This window comes from Wasmannia auropunctata, unplaced genomic scaffold (assembly GCF_000956235.1).
Source record: "Wasmannia auropunctata unplaced genomic scaffold, wasmannia.A_1.0 LD334579.1, whole genome shotgun sequence".
In the NCBI taxonomy this organism is placed as follows: domain Eukaryota; kingdom Metazoa; phylum Arthropoda; class Insecta; order Hymenoptera; family Formicidae; genus Wasmannia; species Wasmannia auropunctata.
The window spans coordinates 129,026-144,639 of record NW_012028311.1 but is presented as its reverse complement, the minus strand read 5'-3'; the positions used below and the strand labels follow the sequence as shown (position 1 = coordinate 144,639).

At 34.9% G+C, this 15,614-nt stretch overlaps 3 protein-coding genes across 8 annotated transcripts in view; 2 read left to right on the top strand and 1 right to left on the bottom strand.

The window, feature by feature from the left end:
- Positions 1 to 1,334: 1,334 nt before the first annotated feature.
- Positions 1,335 to 7,365, bottom strand: LOC105458176 (protein arginine N-methyltransferase 5). 5 transcript variants are annotated; one of them, XM_011703291.1, is made up of 12 exons: positions 7,279 to 7,365; positions 6,319 to 6,522; positions 6,087 to 6,205; positions 5,479 to 5,705; positions 5,025 to 5,204; positions 4,728 to 4,937; positions 4,421 to 4,629; positions 4,232 to 4,354; positions 3,529 to 3,704; positions 3,240 to 3,443; positions 2,982 to 3,163; positions 1,335 to 2,893 (listed from the first exon to the last, which is right to left on the bottom strand). In XM_011703291.1, exons 2-12 carry the CDS (start codon positions 6,405 to 6,407, stop codon positions 2,741 to 2,743), a joined length of 1,872 nt encoding a protein of 623 aa, XP_011701593.1. In that variant the 5' UTR covers positions 6,408 to 6,522; positions 7,279 to 7,365; the 3' UTR covers positions 1,335 to 2,740. The 5 variants fall into 5 exon arrangements, with proteins under 5 accessions (XP_011701593.1, XP_011701594.1, XP_011701591.1 ...); XM_011703292.1 differs by lacking the exon at positions 7,279 to 7,365 and adding an exon at positions 6,736 to 7,194; XM_011703289.1 differs by lacking the exon at positions 7,279 to 7,365 and adding an exon at positions 6,706 to 6,780.
- Positions 7,366 to 7,774: 409 nt separating this feature from the next.
- Positions 7,775 to 10,487, top strand: LOC105458177 (twinkle protein, mitochondrial). Its single transcript, XM_011703294.1, has 7 exons — positions 7,775 to 8,058; positions 8,171 to 8,400; positions 8,502 to 9,183; positions 9,297 to 9,541; positions 9,629 to 9,726; positions 9,795 to 10,011; positions 10,094 to 10,487. The coding sequence occupies exons 1-7, from the start codon at positions 7,791 to 7,793 to the stop codon at positions 10,265 to 10,267; spliced, it is 1,914 nt and encodes a 637-aa protein (XP_011701596.1). The 5' UTR covers positions 7,775 to 7,790; the 3' UTR covers positions 10,268 to 10,487.
- Positions 10,488 to 10,567: 80 nt separating this feature from the next.
- Positions 10,568 to 15,614, top strand: part of LOC105458174 (glycosyltransferase 25 family member) — a 29,228-nt gene continuing 24,181 nt past the window's right edge. For both annotated transcript variants that reach the window (XM_011703285.1, XM_011703284.1), the window contains exons 1-5: positions 10,568 to 10,934; positions 12,164 to 12,392; positions 13,728 to 14,070; positions 14,306 to 14,425; positions 14,668 to 14,857. In XM_011703285.1, coding sequence (XP_011701587.1) covers positions 10,717 to 10,934; positions 12,164 to 12,392; positions 13,728 to 14,070; positions 14,306 to 14,425; positions 14,668 to 14,857 — 1,100 coding nt within the window. In that variant the 5' untranslated portion in view covers positions 10,568 to 10,716. The remainder of the gene's footprint in view (positions 10,935 to 12,163; positions 12,393 to 13,727; positions 14,071 to 14,305; positions 14,426 to 14,667; positions 14,858 to 15,614) is intronic.

Sequence of the window (15,614 nt, the reverse complement as noted above, 5' to 3'; positions counted from 1 at the left end):
CTCTCTCTCTCGCCAGAAGTGATCGAAAATGAAATCTCTTTTTTTAAATCTCAATCTGCTTTTCTCGGCCCGAAAAACAAACACGTGATTGCGCGCACGCGATGTACGTACAATCGCAAGTACAATTGCAACACAAATGGCAACAAATGACCTGGCGCAGTCCTTGAGCAATCGAGAGTCGGTTTTATTAGTTTTATAATTTCCGCTATCAGCCAGCATCGTCAGCAGTAAATGACGCTTAGATATCTTCGTTAAATTATGTCGTCCTCTAGGAATGATTAGCCGCAAACTGCGCGAGTCGGACGTAAATTGTAAATTTACGATTTTTCAACGAATTAAATAAAAAGGAATGAATACATAAGCAGAATCTATATGTTATACGAGATCAGCAGACTGAAATTTAAAATTATATAATTATGTAATTTTGGACGTAATTAAATAATGTTAAAGTAACTTAAAGAACTACACGCGCACAATTTTTTTACTTGCGAAAAATAAACATAAACGCTAAATGGAATCCTATAACAAAATTTCTAATAAAATAAAAAGCAATTGTGTTACGATATTAATGTAGCTTTGCATTTGTATATTATCACATTATTCTCAATTATTCGCTTTACAATAAAAGGAGATATCAAGCGAATTGACCTTGCATAATTACATTCGATTAACGTCGGGATAGTTTTCCTATTTTACTAAATAGATAATAATTTAAATTTTTTGATGTAATCATCAATACTTTAAATTATTATATATTGACCATGTAATTGAAGTACATAATTGTTAATAATAAATCCTCTTATATTTTATTTATATACACCACCGCATCAAATCCCTCAGATATCTTTAAAACTGTTGTAAAATAGAATATTTTCTAACGGCTTTTTTTTTATTTTGGGACGTAATTTAGTCTTTTTGACTATAAAATAACAAGAATATCATACATGTTGTCTGAAAAACTTATATAATTTTTTTCATTAAAATCTTTTTAAGTAATAGAAGTAAAAAAAGTAGATTCATGGATTACAGAACTTTGGCAGCGTCAAAAAGTCAGTGCCTGGAGGAATATTATTAAGTACATTAGAAAAATTAATTAACAGAATGTTCAAAATATAAGGCTGCAATAAAAGCAAAAGGAAAATTTTTTGAGGTGAGAAAAAATTGTAAATTAAGTTTTCCAAGCAATATATTATACATGATATTTTTTTGTTATTTTATAAGTTTAAAAAAGCTTAAAAAAGACCAAATTGTAATTATATTACCAAAATAAAAAAAATTTTATTAAAATGTTTTATTTTATTCTCAAGAGTGTCTGGGAACTTATAAAATATAAATGATAGAATAGTCGTCATTTATTTTGGAATTAGAGTGTTCTCTGGTTCTATACACTAGAATTAATGCTAGTGAGCAAAATATAAGAATTTCTTTGTTTCAAGTTATAAATGGCAATACTTTTTTTGGTCCTCTAAGTTGATTTCCAAAAATCTTTAACAATATTATTACATGTATTTTTTGCTATTTTTTTTGTGTTTCAACTACAATGAAGTGAGTTTGACAGTTTAAGTTTACACACATAATAATTCGGGATTTTAATAATTTTTTTTGATAAATAAATCAGAGGCATTTATATAAAAGAAGATTATTTGTCAAGAAGTAGAAATTCATTATAAACTGTACACTATGCACGTTCATAATTATTATGTGGACAATATTTGGCTTAATATCAATGTTACAATATATAGATTTTAGACAATGATTCTCAAATCACGTGAGTTTAAGAGGACAGCAATAGTATGCTTCGGGAATATCTCGTAATACATGTTATCAAAATTCTACAGTATCAGTGACCTCAATGAATATCAGTAACCTCAGATATCAGCGTCATATTAAGGATGCCGTCAATTTGATGCAACAAACGCTTTTAACCATTTGATTAACCAATCAGAAGAAAAAATTTTACAAATTGACCAATCAGAAAATGCTTCAAAGCATTTGTAGCCTCAGCTTGACTGCGTATCCTAAGACTGTGGTCCAATTCACGTTCGCAGCATCTCGTGAGACACATTATTTGTTCTTGTTTAACATTTCATAAGCAACAAGGATGAAACGATTCCAAGAGCGTTGTGAGCGTGAATCGGATCGCAGTCTAGAGATTCACAGTTATAGCACATAAAAAATCATTTGCAATAAAGAAAATATTCACATATTTTTCACACAACTACATATGAGTACGCTTTCCTCTATTCCTTATCGTTTCACACCATCAATGACTATTACCTGAATGCTAAATAAATACCACGTGACAAGGAAATACATCTGAGCACAATATCTTCGAAGCGCAAGTGAAACAAATATCCGATTAATATTTTGAAATATTTTTCCACAAACGTTTGCTGCGTCATTCACATGTATTGCAAATAAAAAAATTTATGTTAATTGTACGTAATAAATTCAAATCAATTTATGTCAATTTACGTCATTTACGTCGTAATAAATACGACGTAATTATTCAAATTAAATTCTAATTACATTTGACTTTATATTGTTGTACCAAGCAATTTAACAAATTTGAAATAATGCAGAAATACTAGAAACATTCGCATAATACTGTCTGGAATTGGAAGATTTTCCAACATTTTGTTTAAAAAAAACTATCTAATAATTGGTACTTAAGTATAATCATTGTATGCATTATCGGGAAGTTCTTAAATGAGCAAGGAATAATCACAAAATCGTTACATTATAATCCGATAATGGAAGAACGTCCGAGTGAATTGTGGATTGGAACTGGAATGGGTTTGCTGAGGCACCATTCATACCACACTTTCTTAGAACCACATCTGCGCCAGAAGTGGACCACTACTTCATCTTTCGCTTTCAATTGTATTGGTTCCTGTGTTAATAAATATTTTTTATCTATAATAAGTTTATATTTTGCAAGTATATCTTAAAAAGAAAAAAATGTTATTAGTATAGTTTACCTTAAGTGGAAAAAAGATTGGGAACCAACTGAACATATCTGGGCTATACGTGCTAGGTTCTATGCTTAGTGTGATATTTTCATATAAAATCGCTGTGAAGTATCCTGAAAATCCGTGCAATACGCAGTTCTGTTCCACTTGAAAAGTCGTGGTTTCATATCTCGAATTGTCAGTAACAGCATCTAAAAAAAAATAAACATAGAGATATTAAAATATTAAAATTAAAATATAAACAGTTGGTGGATACTTTATACAAACCTGGATTCGGATGTTTGAATGTAAAAAGTGACTTCGGATTTGCTATATCGTATTTATTTTGAAGATGTACTACGTATGGAGTTTCAAAATGAGCTAATGGATGTTTATCTTTATCTCTGAGCTGTCTCACTTCATTGTACAATTTAGAGGATTGAATAGGAGCTATGTACGAAGTATATGATTGCGGTATGTTAATTCCATCGTCTAAAGATAAAAAAAAAGATTTCAAATTAGTAAAAAAAAAAGATTAATATCATTAATACAATTTAATATAGCGTGCAATGCAAACCTCTTAAGAATTTAAGGACATTATCTAAACATTCTGGCGACAATTCATTATCGCCAAAGGACCCGAGTAATTCAGACACGATGATGTCAGCTTTTTCCGGAGGATTCCATTCTCTCATATCGCATGATACTACTGTAACTTTTTCTTTCCACAAATCTCTCTGAAGGGCTTGTAAACTGTAAATATAGATGATGAAATAAAATGAGTATATAATTCATGATCATATAAGACCTGAATATATAAAGTTGGAAAATCTTCTAATTTTTTTTTTTAATTATTATTTAATCTTCTAATTTATTTTTTCAAAAAATTCAAGTTGAAATAAAATCATACTTTATCAAATAAGATATTGACTCTTTCTTTCCGATCACTTTTTGTCATTTTTAAACTGGCTTTATATTTCTCTTCATCGAGTATATAATTATATTACATTTAATAAAAATCGGGGTGACGCGTTGCTTCTTGTAAGAGCGATTTGACCTTTAGTTAAGGGATCCCAAGTTTGAATCCGATCGTCACCCCGTGTATGCCTCAATTTTGTAAGAGGATTGAAAATTTAACGCTGTGACTAAAGAAATATAAAGGAAATGATCCGTTTGGTGAGAATCTCCATATTTCAATAAGATCTAATAAAAACCATTTATTAAAAAAAAAGAGATTTTTATCCAACTCAATATAATTGTTATTTTAAGATGAATCTTACGTTATCACAGCATTAGGATTCTTCTCCACTGCGTATACTTTCACTTGTCGATAGGCCATTTCCGCGGCATTCAGAGATGCGGTTACAATTGGTCCTCTTCCAGCACCAACCACCATAATGACACTAAAAATTTACAATCTCGTCATACATTCTTTTATGGAAATTACCTTGCGATATGATTTGACTTACATCGTCCTTTCCTCCTCCTTCATCTTGGATACCATTGCTTTAATAGCTTCGTATATTGCACTCTGATATTCTCGATACTTTACGGGATCCTTCTCAAATATTTCATAAGTTTGTGACTCAAGATTGTCCATTAAAGGCTGTAACGGACACTGCAGATAGTCCTCGTATCCTCGAGCAAATTTCTCCACTGTTCCATCACTCTGACATCCCTAAAAAAAAAAAAGATAAAAATGATTTTTCCAATGATCTAAAAAATTCTCGCAAAGTATTTCTTATTTGTAGACAATATTATACAATTTCCTTTTACCTTCCATAAATAATCAAGATAGTTATGGTAATAACTAATACTCTGATAACGCGACGCGCCTGTTAAAATGAATTGAACTTCCAGCACAGCAAATTTTTTCAATAACGCTTGATGTGCTTTACTTAGTACTGGATATCCCTTCTTATTCGTTAGAAACAACGTTGTCGGTAAAACCAAACATCTCACTGGTTCTCCAAGCCATCTGTCAATCTTTTAAATTTGAATTCAAATTAAGACTTATACGTATTGTGTTCGTGTCGCATAATTTTAACTTGTAAATGTAGTCTGTAAGCCTACCTCTTCTTCTTCCGGTAAGTCATGACTGACAACTAACGCAATCCCTAATCTTTTATTGTAATCACATACTACTCTAAAGGCATTCCACCATTCCCATGGATTCTCTTCTACCGGACAATCCTCTGTTCTATAAGAATAGGTTTGCCTAATTGGATTCTCCATAGGAACTTGTACCCATACCTATAATAATAATAGAATACCTTAATTTCACAATTTATATCAGTTTATCTCAAATAAATTCATACTTCTGCAGATTATAGAGAGATTTTATATTGTCTATATTGATAAATATACATATTTCTTTGATTTTTAATGTAAATGATATTGCTCATGTTTTAAAATATTCATGTTTAAGAGTATATTTTTTATATTTGTTGAGCGTCTTTTAATTTATGAAAATTAAAACTACAAATTATAACTGTATTCTATGTATGAGTGTGTATGCATGTGTTACCTGGAAAGTACAATTGTTATTTGCTATTTTGTCAGAAATAATCCTTGCGAGATTCGTATTTTTCTCTACCCCACCTTTTAATTTCAAAGTCACTCCTGACAAACCAAAATGACTAGCTAAGCTCAATTCCTGATTTAAGGTTTCTTCGCTATTTTTTCTAATAATTGGATTGATCGAGTCAACATTGATAAGTGGCGAAAACTTTCCAATTATTAAATTATTCCAGTCTGCAACGTAATACAGAAGTTGACTTGTTCATTTAAAGTCGATATAATTCAGTGATTAGCATCTTTCGGATGCAACTTTCGGCTAGATTTTTGTGCCCATTATCTCCTCCTTGTTGCTCACATCTTAATAAAGATGCGCTTAACTAAGGGCTGCAACCCTTTGTCTGAGGAGCAGCTATACCGAAAAAATGTTACAACAGCTCGGCTGTAGAAAGTACGATTCCATTCATACGTATAATATCATCGCTTCTGAAACAAGATGGTAAGGAGAATCTAATGGGCATCGACACAACAGATGATCCAGCCAAAAGTTGCATCTAATGTCGACCACTGATACAATTGATACAAATATATATGTATATAATTATATTTAATTTATACCTGAACTGCTTAAAATTAAGTCAGGCCTAGTAAACGGCCCCGGACGACTTTTGGCAGGACCAGAAACGAATTCTCTTTTAAATAAAGGATGAACTAAGGGGGCACAGATAAAGTCAAACCTGAAACCATGAGTAAAAGTATTAATATACGTGCAGAGGTTGCGTCAAATATAGATACGCCAAAAGTATGACGATTAAATATGATAGAATGTAATGTCGATATAACAACTTACTTCGAGTCATTTGCGTAAATTAAGCAATCGTTTAGATTTACTGCACAGCAAAAATCCAATCCGCAAGAGACCGGCCGCTGATTTGTCATCGTAATATATATATATGTATAATTAAATTATATACTTTTCTTAAAATATTTCCAGATGAATTGTTGTACGTGATAGATGTGACTTCAGCTCCCTTTATTCACCATATTAAAAGTCCTATAAAAAAAAAAATAAACAAGCCTAACGTAAACAATTTACTCCTCGTAATTTAAACGTTTTGAATTAAATAACAGTCAAAAAGCGGTCAGAAAAGCTGGCATTGATTCGACAATATTTTTGCTTTGTAAGTACCGCGATCGACTCGATACTTAATGAAGCGCAAACGACAATTAAAATTACATGTGCACAACGTGTATACAGTTGTTTTACCCAGGTAACAGGTTATGAACTCCTTCCTGCCTCCTTCCATTTTCTGCGCATGCGCGCAAGGGCGTCCAAAGGGTTTTTTATTAGAGGGGGGGGGGGCATGATCCAAATTTTTAGTACGAACTACCGCGAGGAGCAAATGTCCGAACGTTGTGTACCTGTGTTGTATTTTAGCTCTCTCACATTTGACAAATATATTTATCATTTGTAAAAATGAGAGAGCAAATTCTGAATTTTTTACACTCGTCTGATTTCAATGTGAGGGAGGGGGGTGAAATGCCCGTCTTGCCTCCCCCCTGCGGACGCCCGTGCATGCGCGACGAATCAATCTATTGGTTCATTTCTACCATTGTGAATTAACTTTAATCTTAGTATTCTTACTTTCTTAGTCTAATTTACTCTCCATCTAATTCTTAGAATTTAGAAGAGGATAAAAACTAAAGTTAAATCGAGATCAAAGTTAATCTACGTTGCGTAGAAAATCAACACGTGGTGGACATTTAGGGAAAACAATAATTCTGAGTGTAAAAAGTGTAGAAAACATACCTCTTTCTACCGTCAATGAACAGATCATCCGGAATACATGCTCGGAACCGTTCGGAACCAATCGGAACGAATCGGGCAGCAGAATATTTCAAGCCTGTAGAGCGGGCCTGTGTAAACCATAACCTCACAATCATGTGCTCTGCACGCCGGTTTTTCTTCGATCGACGTATCAACGTAGCAAATATAAAAATTATTCATCTTGAAAAAAACGTCAGTAAAGACCTACTGACTTCGAGAATTATGTGAAGCTGTCGTTCCGCGTGTAATCGTCACACCCGAATGACGATAAACAAATGTGATTCTCCCGCGAGAAACTTGTAATTGTTGTGGCTTGATAAATACTTTGGACGTTACATCGTGACAATTTAATAAAAGAACCGAATTATACCGCGATTCATAGATATGATTATGTAGATAAAATTCTCCACCGCTACACCGAGTTTGTCTCTCGTTACGTCGGTGTTGGTAGAAGTAATTTCAAATGCCGACGAGGCTTCGCTTAGACAAGAGAAATGTCTTTAAAATTATTAATGCGCTCTCTGACTGTAGAAGGACGTGATAAATTTCGGATGGTTTACCGTCGTTTGTATTCCACTGTTAGTAACGTTATGAACGAGCCAGTACCCGGAGTGTCGTTATTTCAAATAAAACAAATTCTGAAGCAAAAACATATCGCCACCATCGAGGGACATGCGTGTATAATCACTGAATACAATCACTGTCCTATATGTGACTGTGATAAACCTAAAAGGACAAAAATTTATATTAATAAGACAACAGGTAAAAAGAAAGATACTATAGGAATGTGTAACAAGATATTTGACAGAAGGTATGCATAAATCAGATAAGTAAGAAAACATAATTTTATCTAATAAAAACTTGTTTATTCCAGGATACTTTCTATGTGACGGATGCAATTCTAAGGGAGAATGGAATATATTGGAGAAATTTTTGACAAGATCGAACAAGGCTACGCAAGAGGAATTGAAAACTTTGAGAAATGCCATCAAAGTTCAAGAAAATTATGAAACAAAATGGAATAATATAATTAAGTCTAATCAGCCAATTGCAAATTTATCGTCAGAGTCGTACGAGCGAGTTCTGAATACATTCTCTCTCCCGGTAAGATAATTAAATTAACATAGATTTAGTGTTTATAAGTATGAATGTATTTATATTACAATGAATGTATTTATATTACAAATTAATGGAAATTATTACAGAGAATTTCGCAAGAGGACATTTTACAGTTAAATGGTGTATACGCGGCTGAACCAGGATTATTATACTTTCCATTAATCGCTTTCGGCAGTGTTACGGGTTACAAGACCCTTTCCAGTGAACCCGAATTGGAACATACCGTACCTACCTCGAATGTTGGTGGATTTATCATTTACAAGCAAAAAAATACCAGAAGTGACGCGACTGCGGTGGTTGTGCCGGCGATACACGATTTATTAGCGCTAGTGTCTCAAAGGGCAGCGAGCGTGATCGTCTGCCTGCCGTACAATTTGCAAAATTTGCCGCAGCAGCTGTTGCCGAATTTCGAAAGTTTCAAGAAATTAATACTGTGGTTCGGAAACGACGAGCCCAGCTGGTATACAGCCAGGCAATTCGCTAAGAAATTAAACGAGAAGAGGTGCTACTTCGTGAGACCGATCGACACGCAACCCAGACCGAAACTAGCCGCCGACAGGGGCTACGACCTGAAGAGTATTTTGAAGAATGCCCAGCCGATCTGGCATAGAAGTATTACTATTTTCGACGATCTCAGGCAAGATGTGCTGTGCGATTTGCAGAATATAGATAGAGTCCAGGGTGTGAAGTGGAAAAGATATCCTGCCTTGAGTCGAATTTTGAAAGGGCACAGGAGAGGAGAGTTTACGATACTAACGGGACCAACTGGTAAGATAATGATAGATCAGCTGAAAGAACGGCTGAAAAGATAATTAAATTATTTGTATCAAAAGATGCTGCTTGTAAAATAATATTTTGTACATATATCAATGGACTTTTAGGGAGTGGCAAAACTACGTTTATGAGCGAGTATTCGTTAGATTTAGCAATGCAAGGTGTCAACACGCTGTGGGGTAGTTTCGAAATCAGAAATGCTCGCCTAGCTAAAACCATGCTGCAGCAAATGGCAGAGGTGTCTCTGGAAGACAATCTGGATAAATTCGACACGTATGCAGACGCTTTTACCAAATTACCGATTTATTTTATGACCTTCCACGGTCAGCAGAACATCAGAGTTGTTATGGATGTACGCTCATATGATTATTCATTATAACAATTGTAAAAAAATTTATTATGTATAATTTTACGTCTCTTCCCTTTGTATTTCACACAGGCAGTTCAGCATGCAACTTACGTGCATGATATAGCTCATGTGATAATTGACAATATGCAGTTCATGATGGGCATGTCGGAAGAAATGGAAACCGACAGGTGAGACGAATTATTTTACCTTTCGTCGAGAAATTGGATTTTACTTACATACAGCGTGTGTATCGTAGATTCTGGAAACAGGACAAGATCATAGCGGAATTCAGGAATTTTTCTACAAAATACAATTGCCACGTTACGTTGGTTATACATCCGAGGAAGGAGCGAGAAGACGAATTGACAACCTTGTCCATTTTTGGCAGCGCTAAGGCGAGTCAGGAGGCCGACAACGTATTGATCATACAGGACAAAAGACTTACTAGCATAAAGGGAAAGAAATATTTACAGGTGTGTATCTTTGAAATTGTTAGACTTGTATATTTTTCAATTCTCCAACTGTGATGAGTTATCGCATTTCCCGTGTCACCAGGTTGCGAAGAACAGATACAGCGGGGATTTAGGTATAATGATTCTGGAATTTGACAAAACCAGACTTAGTTATCAGCAAAGGAAGAAGGTGAAATCGGAGGAAGTGAAACCAAGAGAGGACAATAAAGCAAAAGAAGCGAAAGAAGCTGTTCCTTCGGAGGCAAAGTTGAATTAAAATTGTAGGAAAAATACGACCGAAGTATAGCACTGGAAAAGATTTTGCCGATCGATGTGTATTTTCGTAGTAAAGTATAGACATTTTGTATAAATCGTATGATGATATATTTTTTTATACGAAACTTTAAAAGAGTGGAAAAATTTTCAGAGATATTTTATAGAAAATGGATATAAAAAAACATGTAAAATTGATTAAACCGTTGTGACGTCGCATACATAATTTCCTGTTTTATCGGTCGCGCACACCCACGGCACAGTACGACACCCACGCGTGTATGTGCAATACATACAACTCAATGATGGCGATACTCGCGATAGCACTGCGGGCAAAGGATGAGACAGAGAGATCGCATGTAATTCGGGGGTCATCTCCTCGCGCAATCCCTACATTCCTCCATCTAGATTTTCCAACAGGCCGACGCGAGAAGACACGTGCGTGATCCGGAAATGTATCGATTTCACATCCGCATCGCGATGCTCCTGCGAGGGTATTTGATCGTACATTCCGTCGTCGGTCCCGCGTGGCTGTTGGTTACGTGCGACACGATCCCGAAAGAGCCGACCGTGCTGATCGGCGTCCTAGTCAGGAATAAGGCGCACACGTTGCCGTACTTCCTCAGTCTGCTGGAGCGGCAAGACTACCCGAAGAAGCGAATAGGTCTTTGGTGAGTGGCGAGACACATAACCTCACTCCTGCACCACGGCAACGACATATCCGTGTAAAACTCGCGGAAACACCTAATATCCGTCGACGTGACGATTTTGCGGGTGTCCGACGTATGTACTTACAATTAATTCAAAAATCGGCATTTCGCGATTTAAAAAAAAAAGACACGTAAAAATTCACGCGCGTTTCCTGTTACTTAAAAAAAAAAAAGTCAGCTTTATAACGAATTGTGATGAGACAGAATCTTCTCGATTGCGAGCTAATACGAGAAAATTGATAGATACCTCGAGGTGATGGTTTCCATCGGGATTTTCTGTCATCGGCGCGTATCTTCGTTCGCTCTCCGACGCGGCTCGAAGTTTATTTATAAATTTGAAGTTGCCCGCCAGTCGATGCGGCGCTTGCGGAAACGCACGTCGATTCACAGGCACGCGCGGATGTAAATACCTGGGCTGCGTTCATTTCGCCTGGGTACATTATTTTATCCTTGTTTGACGTTCGGTGAACAACAAGGATAACATTATATACCGTGTGAATTCCTGAAGGCGCAGCCCAGGCGCCGCATGCGATCGGAAGGCCAAAAGACTGTCCGCACATGAATATCCGTGATTGTTATCCGTAAATTTAATTGACGAAATATTTTAATTTATCAAATTAAATATATAACGGCTGTATAACTTTCTTTAATTATATAACGTTACGATTCCCAGATTATAGCACCTATTTGTTACAGAAACATTTCATAACAAACTCTTGAAAACGTTTCTGAATGGTTAAAATGCGTTCACTCGAAAAACTTTTAGAGAAACGTTTCTTTTTGGTAAAAAAAAAATCGAAATATCATTTTTTCTCTATCTGTAAAAAAGCTTGCGCATTCGTTCTTTTCAAGCAAACTTTTTCACCGATAGAAAAAAAATAATAAATTCGATTATATTTCTCTACGTTTTTTTTTATTACCAAAAAGAAACGTTTTTTGAGTGGACATTTTAATCACTCAGAAACGTTTACAAGGTGCTACCTGGATTAATTTGTTTGTGCGTTAACACAAGTTTACTGTTAAGTTCAAAATGAGTACTTAATGGAACGTAATGCATTGCGCATGTTTATGTGCGGATAGTCTTACGAATACGCGATTTATTACGGGCGCATTTCGCGTGATTAGGTAATTTTCGGAAAAATAGTCGCGCGGCGGAGACGCGAAGATTTTATGTTAAATCGCGTTTTCAGGATACGCAGCGACAACAATGTTGACAACTCGATCAAGATACTGAACAGGTGGATCGGTTCGAGGAGCAAGATGTATCATTCGCTGAACGTTCGCTTGAACGCGTCGTCGACCGGTTTCGAGGACGAGAGTTCGATCGCAGATTGGTCTCCTCGCAGATTTGCGCACATAATAGATTTGCGCGAGCAGGCGCTCGATTACGCGAGAGAAATATGGGCGGATTTTATTTTGGTGAGCTAACTGTTTTTTATTATCTTTTTTTTTGATTGAACTTCGATTAATGTAATCGGTCATTAATTCAACTGGCAAAATTGCTTGAAGTATAAAATTTTAAATTATATCTTATTGTCCCTGTTGTAATATTTTGTTCATACGTTAAACAACAAAATTCCAGATAGCATAGAGAGTTGAAAAAGAGCTCAGTTAAATGTCATCAATTCTGATGAGTTCATTTTCAGATGCAAGAATTCTTTTTGCACCTAAAAATAAACTCAGAATTGATGGCATATATATATACGACTGAATATATACGAATGAATTCTTTTTGAACTCTGTGCTATTTGTGAAGTTAATATAATTCCATCCATGTTAACGAAATAATACATATTGCTTGATAAATTAATCACCGATTAAATTAATTTAGTTAAAATCACTCTTATGTGCATTTCTAAATCTTAATTACGTCCACAGCTGTAGAATAACTTTAACATACTTTTTGTCTTTTTATTCTAACAAGAATTGAAATTATAAATCAATTAAAATAGTAAAAGAACGCCTTTTGGAGTTGTTACCGTGGCGTGAATATTATTCCTTTGTTATGAATAATTAGAGCAAATTATTAAAAACGCATACGTTTCGACCCTTGGTTTGGATTCCTCCTCAGGGCGAAACAGTTTGAAGACGTGGATTAATTACATCGTTTAGTATGAAACACTTATTGTTAGATGATATATAAGTCGAATCTCTCGCGAACTTCGTAAGTTTCATATTCGGCCCCTCGTTCTTGGTAGTAAAACTATAGGACTAGTGTGTCAGTTGTCATTTATACCAAGAATGAGGGAGCGAATATGAAACTTACGAAGTTTGCTATAGAGATGCGTCTTATATATCATCTGACTGTTTGGTACTGAATGATGTAATCCACGTGTTCAAACTGTTTCGCACTGAAGGGGACCCAAGCTAAGGGAACGAAACGTATGCGTTTTTAATAACTTGCTTTAATTATTTATAACAAAAGAATATTGTTCATGTCACAATAACAGCGTACGTTTGCTCCAAAAGGCATGTCTTTTATTATTTAAATTGATTTATTACGCTCAACTTGGAGCGTAACACTTTTATTTATTTATTTGAAATAAAGTTAATTTACATTTTTTGGTAGATATGGTATTAATAGCAGATGTATAAGTTGACCTGAGATCAACTTTACGTGAAATTTTAGTTAGAGACTGTCAGTTACACGTAACAGAATGCGGAATTAATTATAGAGAATTGCGTCACTTTTTCCAATTATTTAATAAATTTACGAGCTATTCAAGGGCTATGAGAAAAGAGAATTTTTTGCAGATGCTGGATGCCGACGTTTTTTTGACCAATCCGAGTACTATTCGCGATTTGACACGTAAAGGGCACACCGTCGTTGCGCCCTTATTAAAGTCGGACGGCATGTACAGCAATTTCTGGGCCGGAATGACGGCGGAGTATTACTACTTGCGAACGGAGCTCTACGAGCCGATCTTATTTCGCGAGAAAACTGGCTGCCATAACGTGCCCATGATCCACAGCGCGGTTCTCATAGATCTGAGAAGAAGCTACTCAGATCGTCTCACCTATAAGGCCGAAAAATTGACCCGTTACGACGGACCGGTGGACGATATCATAACTTTCGCCATAGGAGCAAATAAATCTGGTACTAAAAGTTATCGTTTATATATTAAGTTCTCACATGCTTAAAGTTAAGAATTGTAAATAATAGTGCGAGAGATTATCACCAATCAAATGCTAATTCAAAATTATCGGTCTACTTTACCTTTGTCAATTTGATTTAATTAATTAATTTTAATTCTGTAAAAAATTAGATTTGATTTTTACTGCACGAAATTTTCATTTTAAATACATAAAAGTGTATTGTGTTTGCGTTACAGATGTGTCATTGTTTGTGTGCAACGACGATATCTACGGTTTCGTTATGGTGCCTTTGGAGAATGATGAGACTATCGCGGAGGATATGCAACGATTGACTAATACCAAGGTGGAAATGTTGGGTGAGCTTGCTTTTGTAAGAAAAGACCATAATATAATTAAATAAAATAAATAAGTAGTTGCAAATGGACATCGCGAAAATGTAAATAAGTGAAAATTGATCTCATTTCTTGCCATAAATATAATTTGTTTTTATTTGTATTTTCCACTGGCATGATACATATTATCTAATTGAGAACGACATATATACAATATTATCATGTTGACGATGTTGATTGATATAGTGCGATCGCGTTTTGTGCAGCATTCAGCGACCATTTGCCGTTGTCGGATGATTTGAAAGACTTTGTGATGTATCCCGAGAAGGACACCCTGGGTCTGGATCGCATCTACATGATTAATCTGTTAAGGAGACCGGTGAGACGTAAAAGGATGCAGAGACTCTTCGACGAACTCGGCATTCGAGCAGAGACTATTGACGCTGTGGATGGAAGGTAAGACAATAAATAAATATATATGACGATAAATAAATATATATATACTTCTTATAAACATAGAAATCCGTTTCACATCAATATTTTGGATAAATATACATGCATAATTTAACTCTAGCGTTCCGTTCTGGTTCATTTTGAGCAATCTTCATTTTGCGAAAAATAACTGTCTGGTTATTAATCCCAAACATTTTTACGTTTTATCTTATTTTTAGATAAACGTTTAAAAGTATAAAAATAGGAGGAAATATATTTTAAACCAAGAGTTTTTTTTAACTGTAGAATAGGATAAACTGAGGACAATTTTCTAGTATAATATGCTATTCTCTTTTTTTTTTGTATTTATCTATTTGAAAGTCCTTTTTTCTATCGATTTCGAATCTAAATGAAATGCCAACGCTGCGTGTGTAATTAAGAAATGCCATGAGATAAAATTGCCCGTGTCGCAAAACGTTTATAACATGCATTTATATATTAATTGGATTAAAATGGTATTGAGATACATAATCTATTTGACTTTGAATATAAGATAACAAATACAGCTAGCAGGATTTACAGAAGAGATATCGTGCCTATAAGGTGTTATCATAACGAAGTAATTTCTACTGTGAAACGTGTACAATTTTTTCAAAAATTTACACAAATATGAAAAATGGGGCTACAATAACGTACGGATGTGAAATACACCTATGTTACAATTACATTAAAGTAGAAGAAGAGAAAGGGGGGGAAGAAAGAGAGAGAGAGAGAGAGAGAG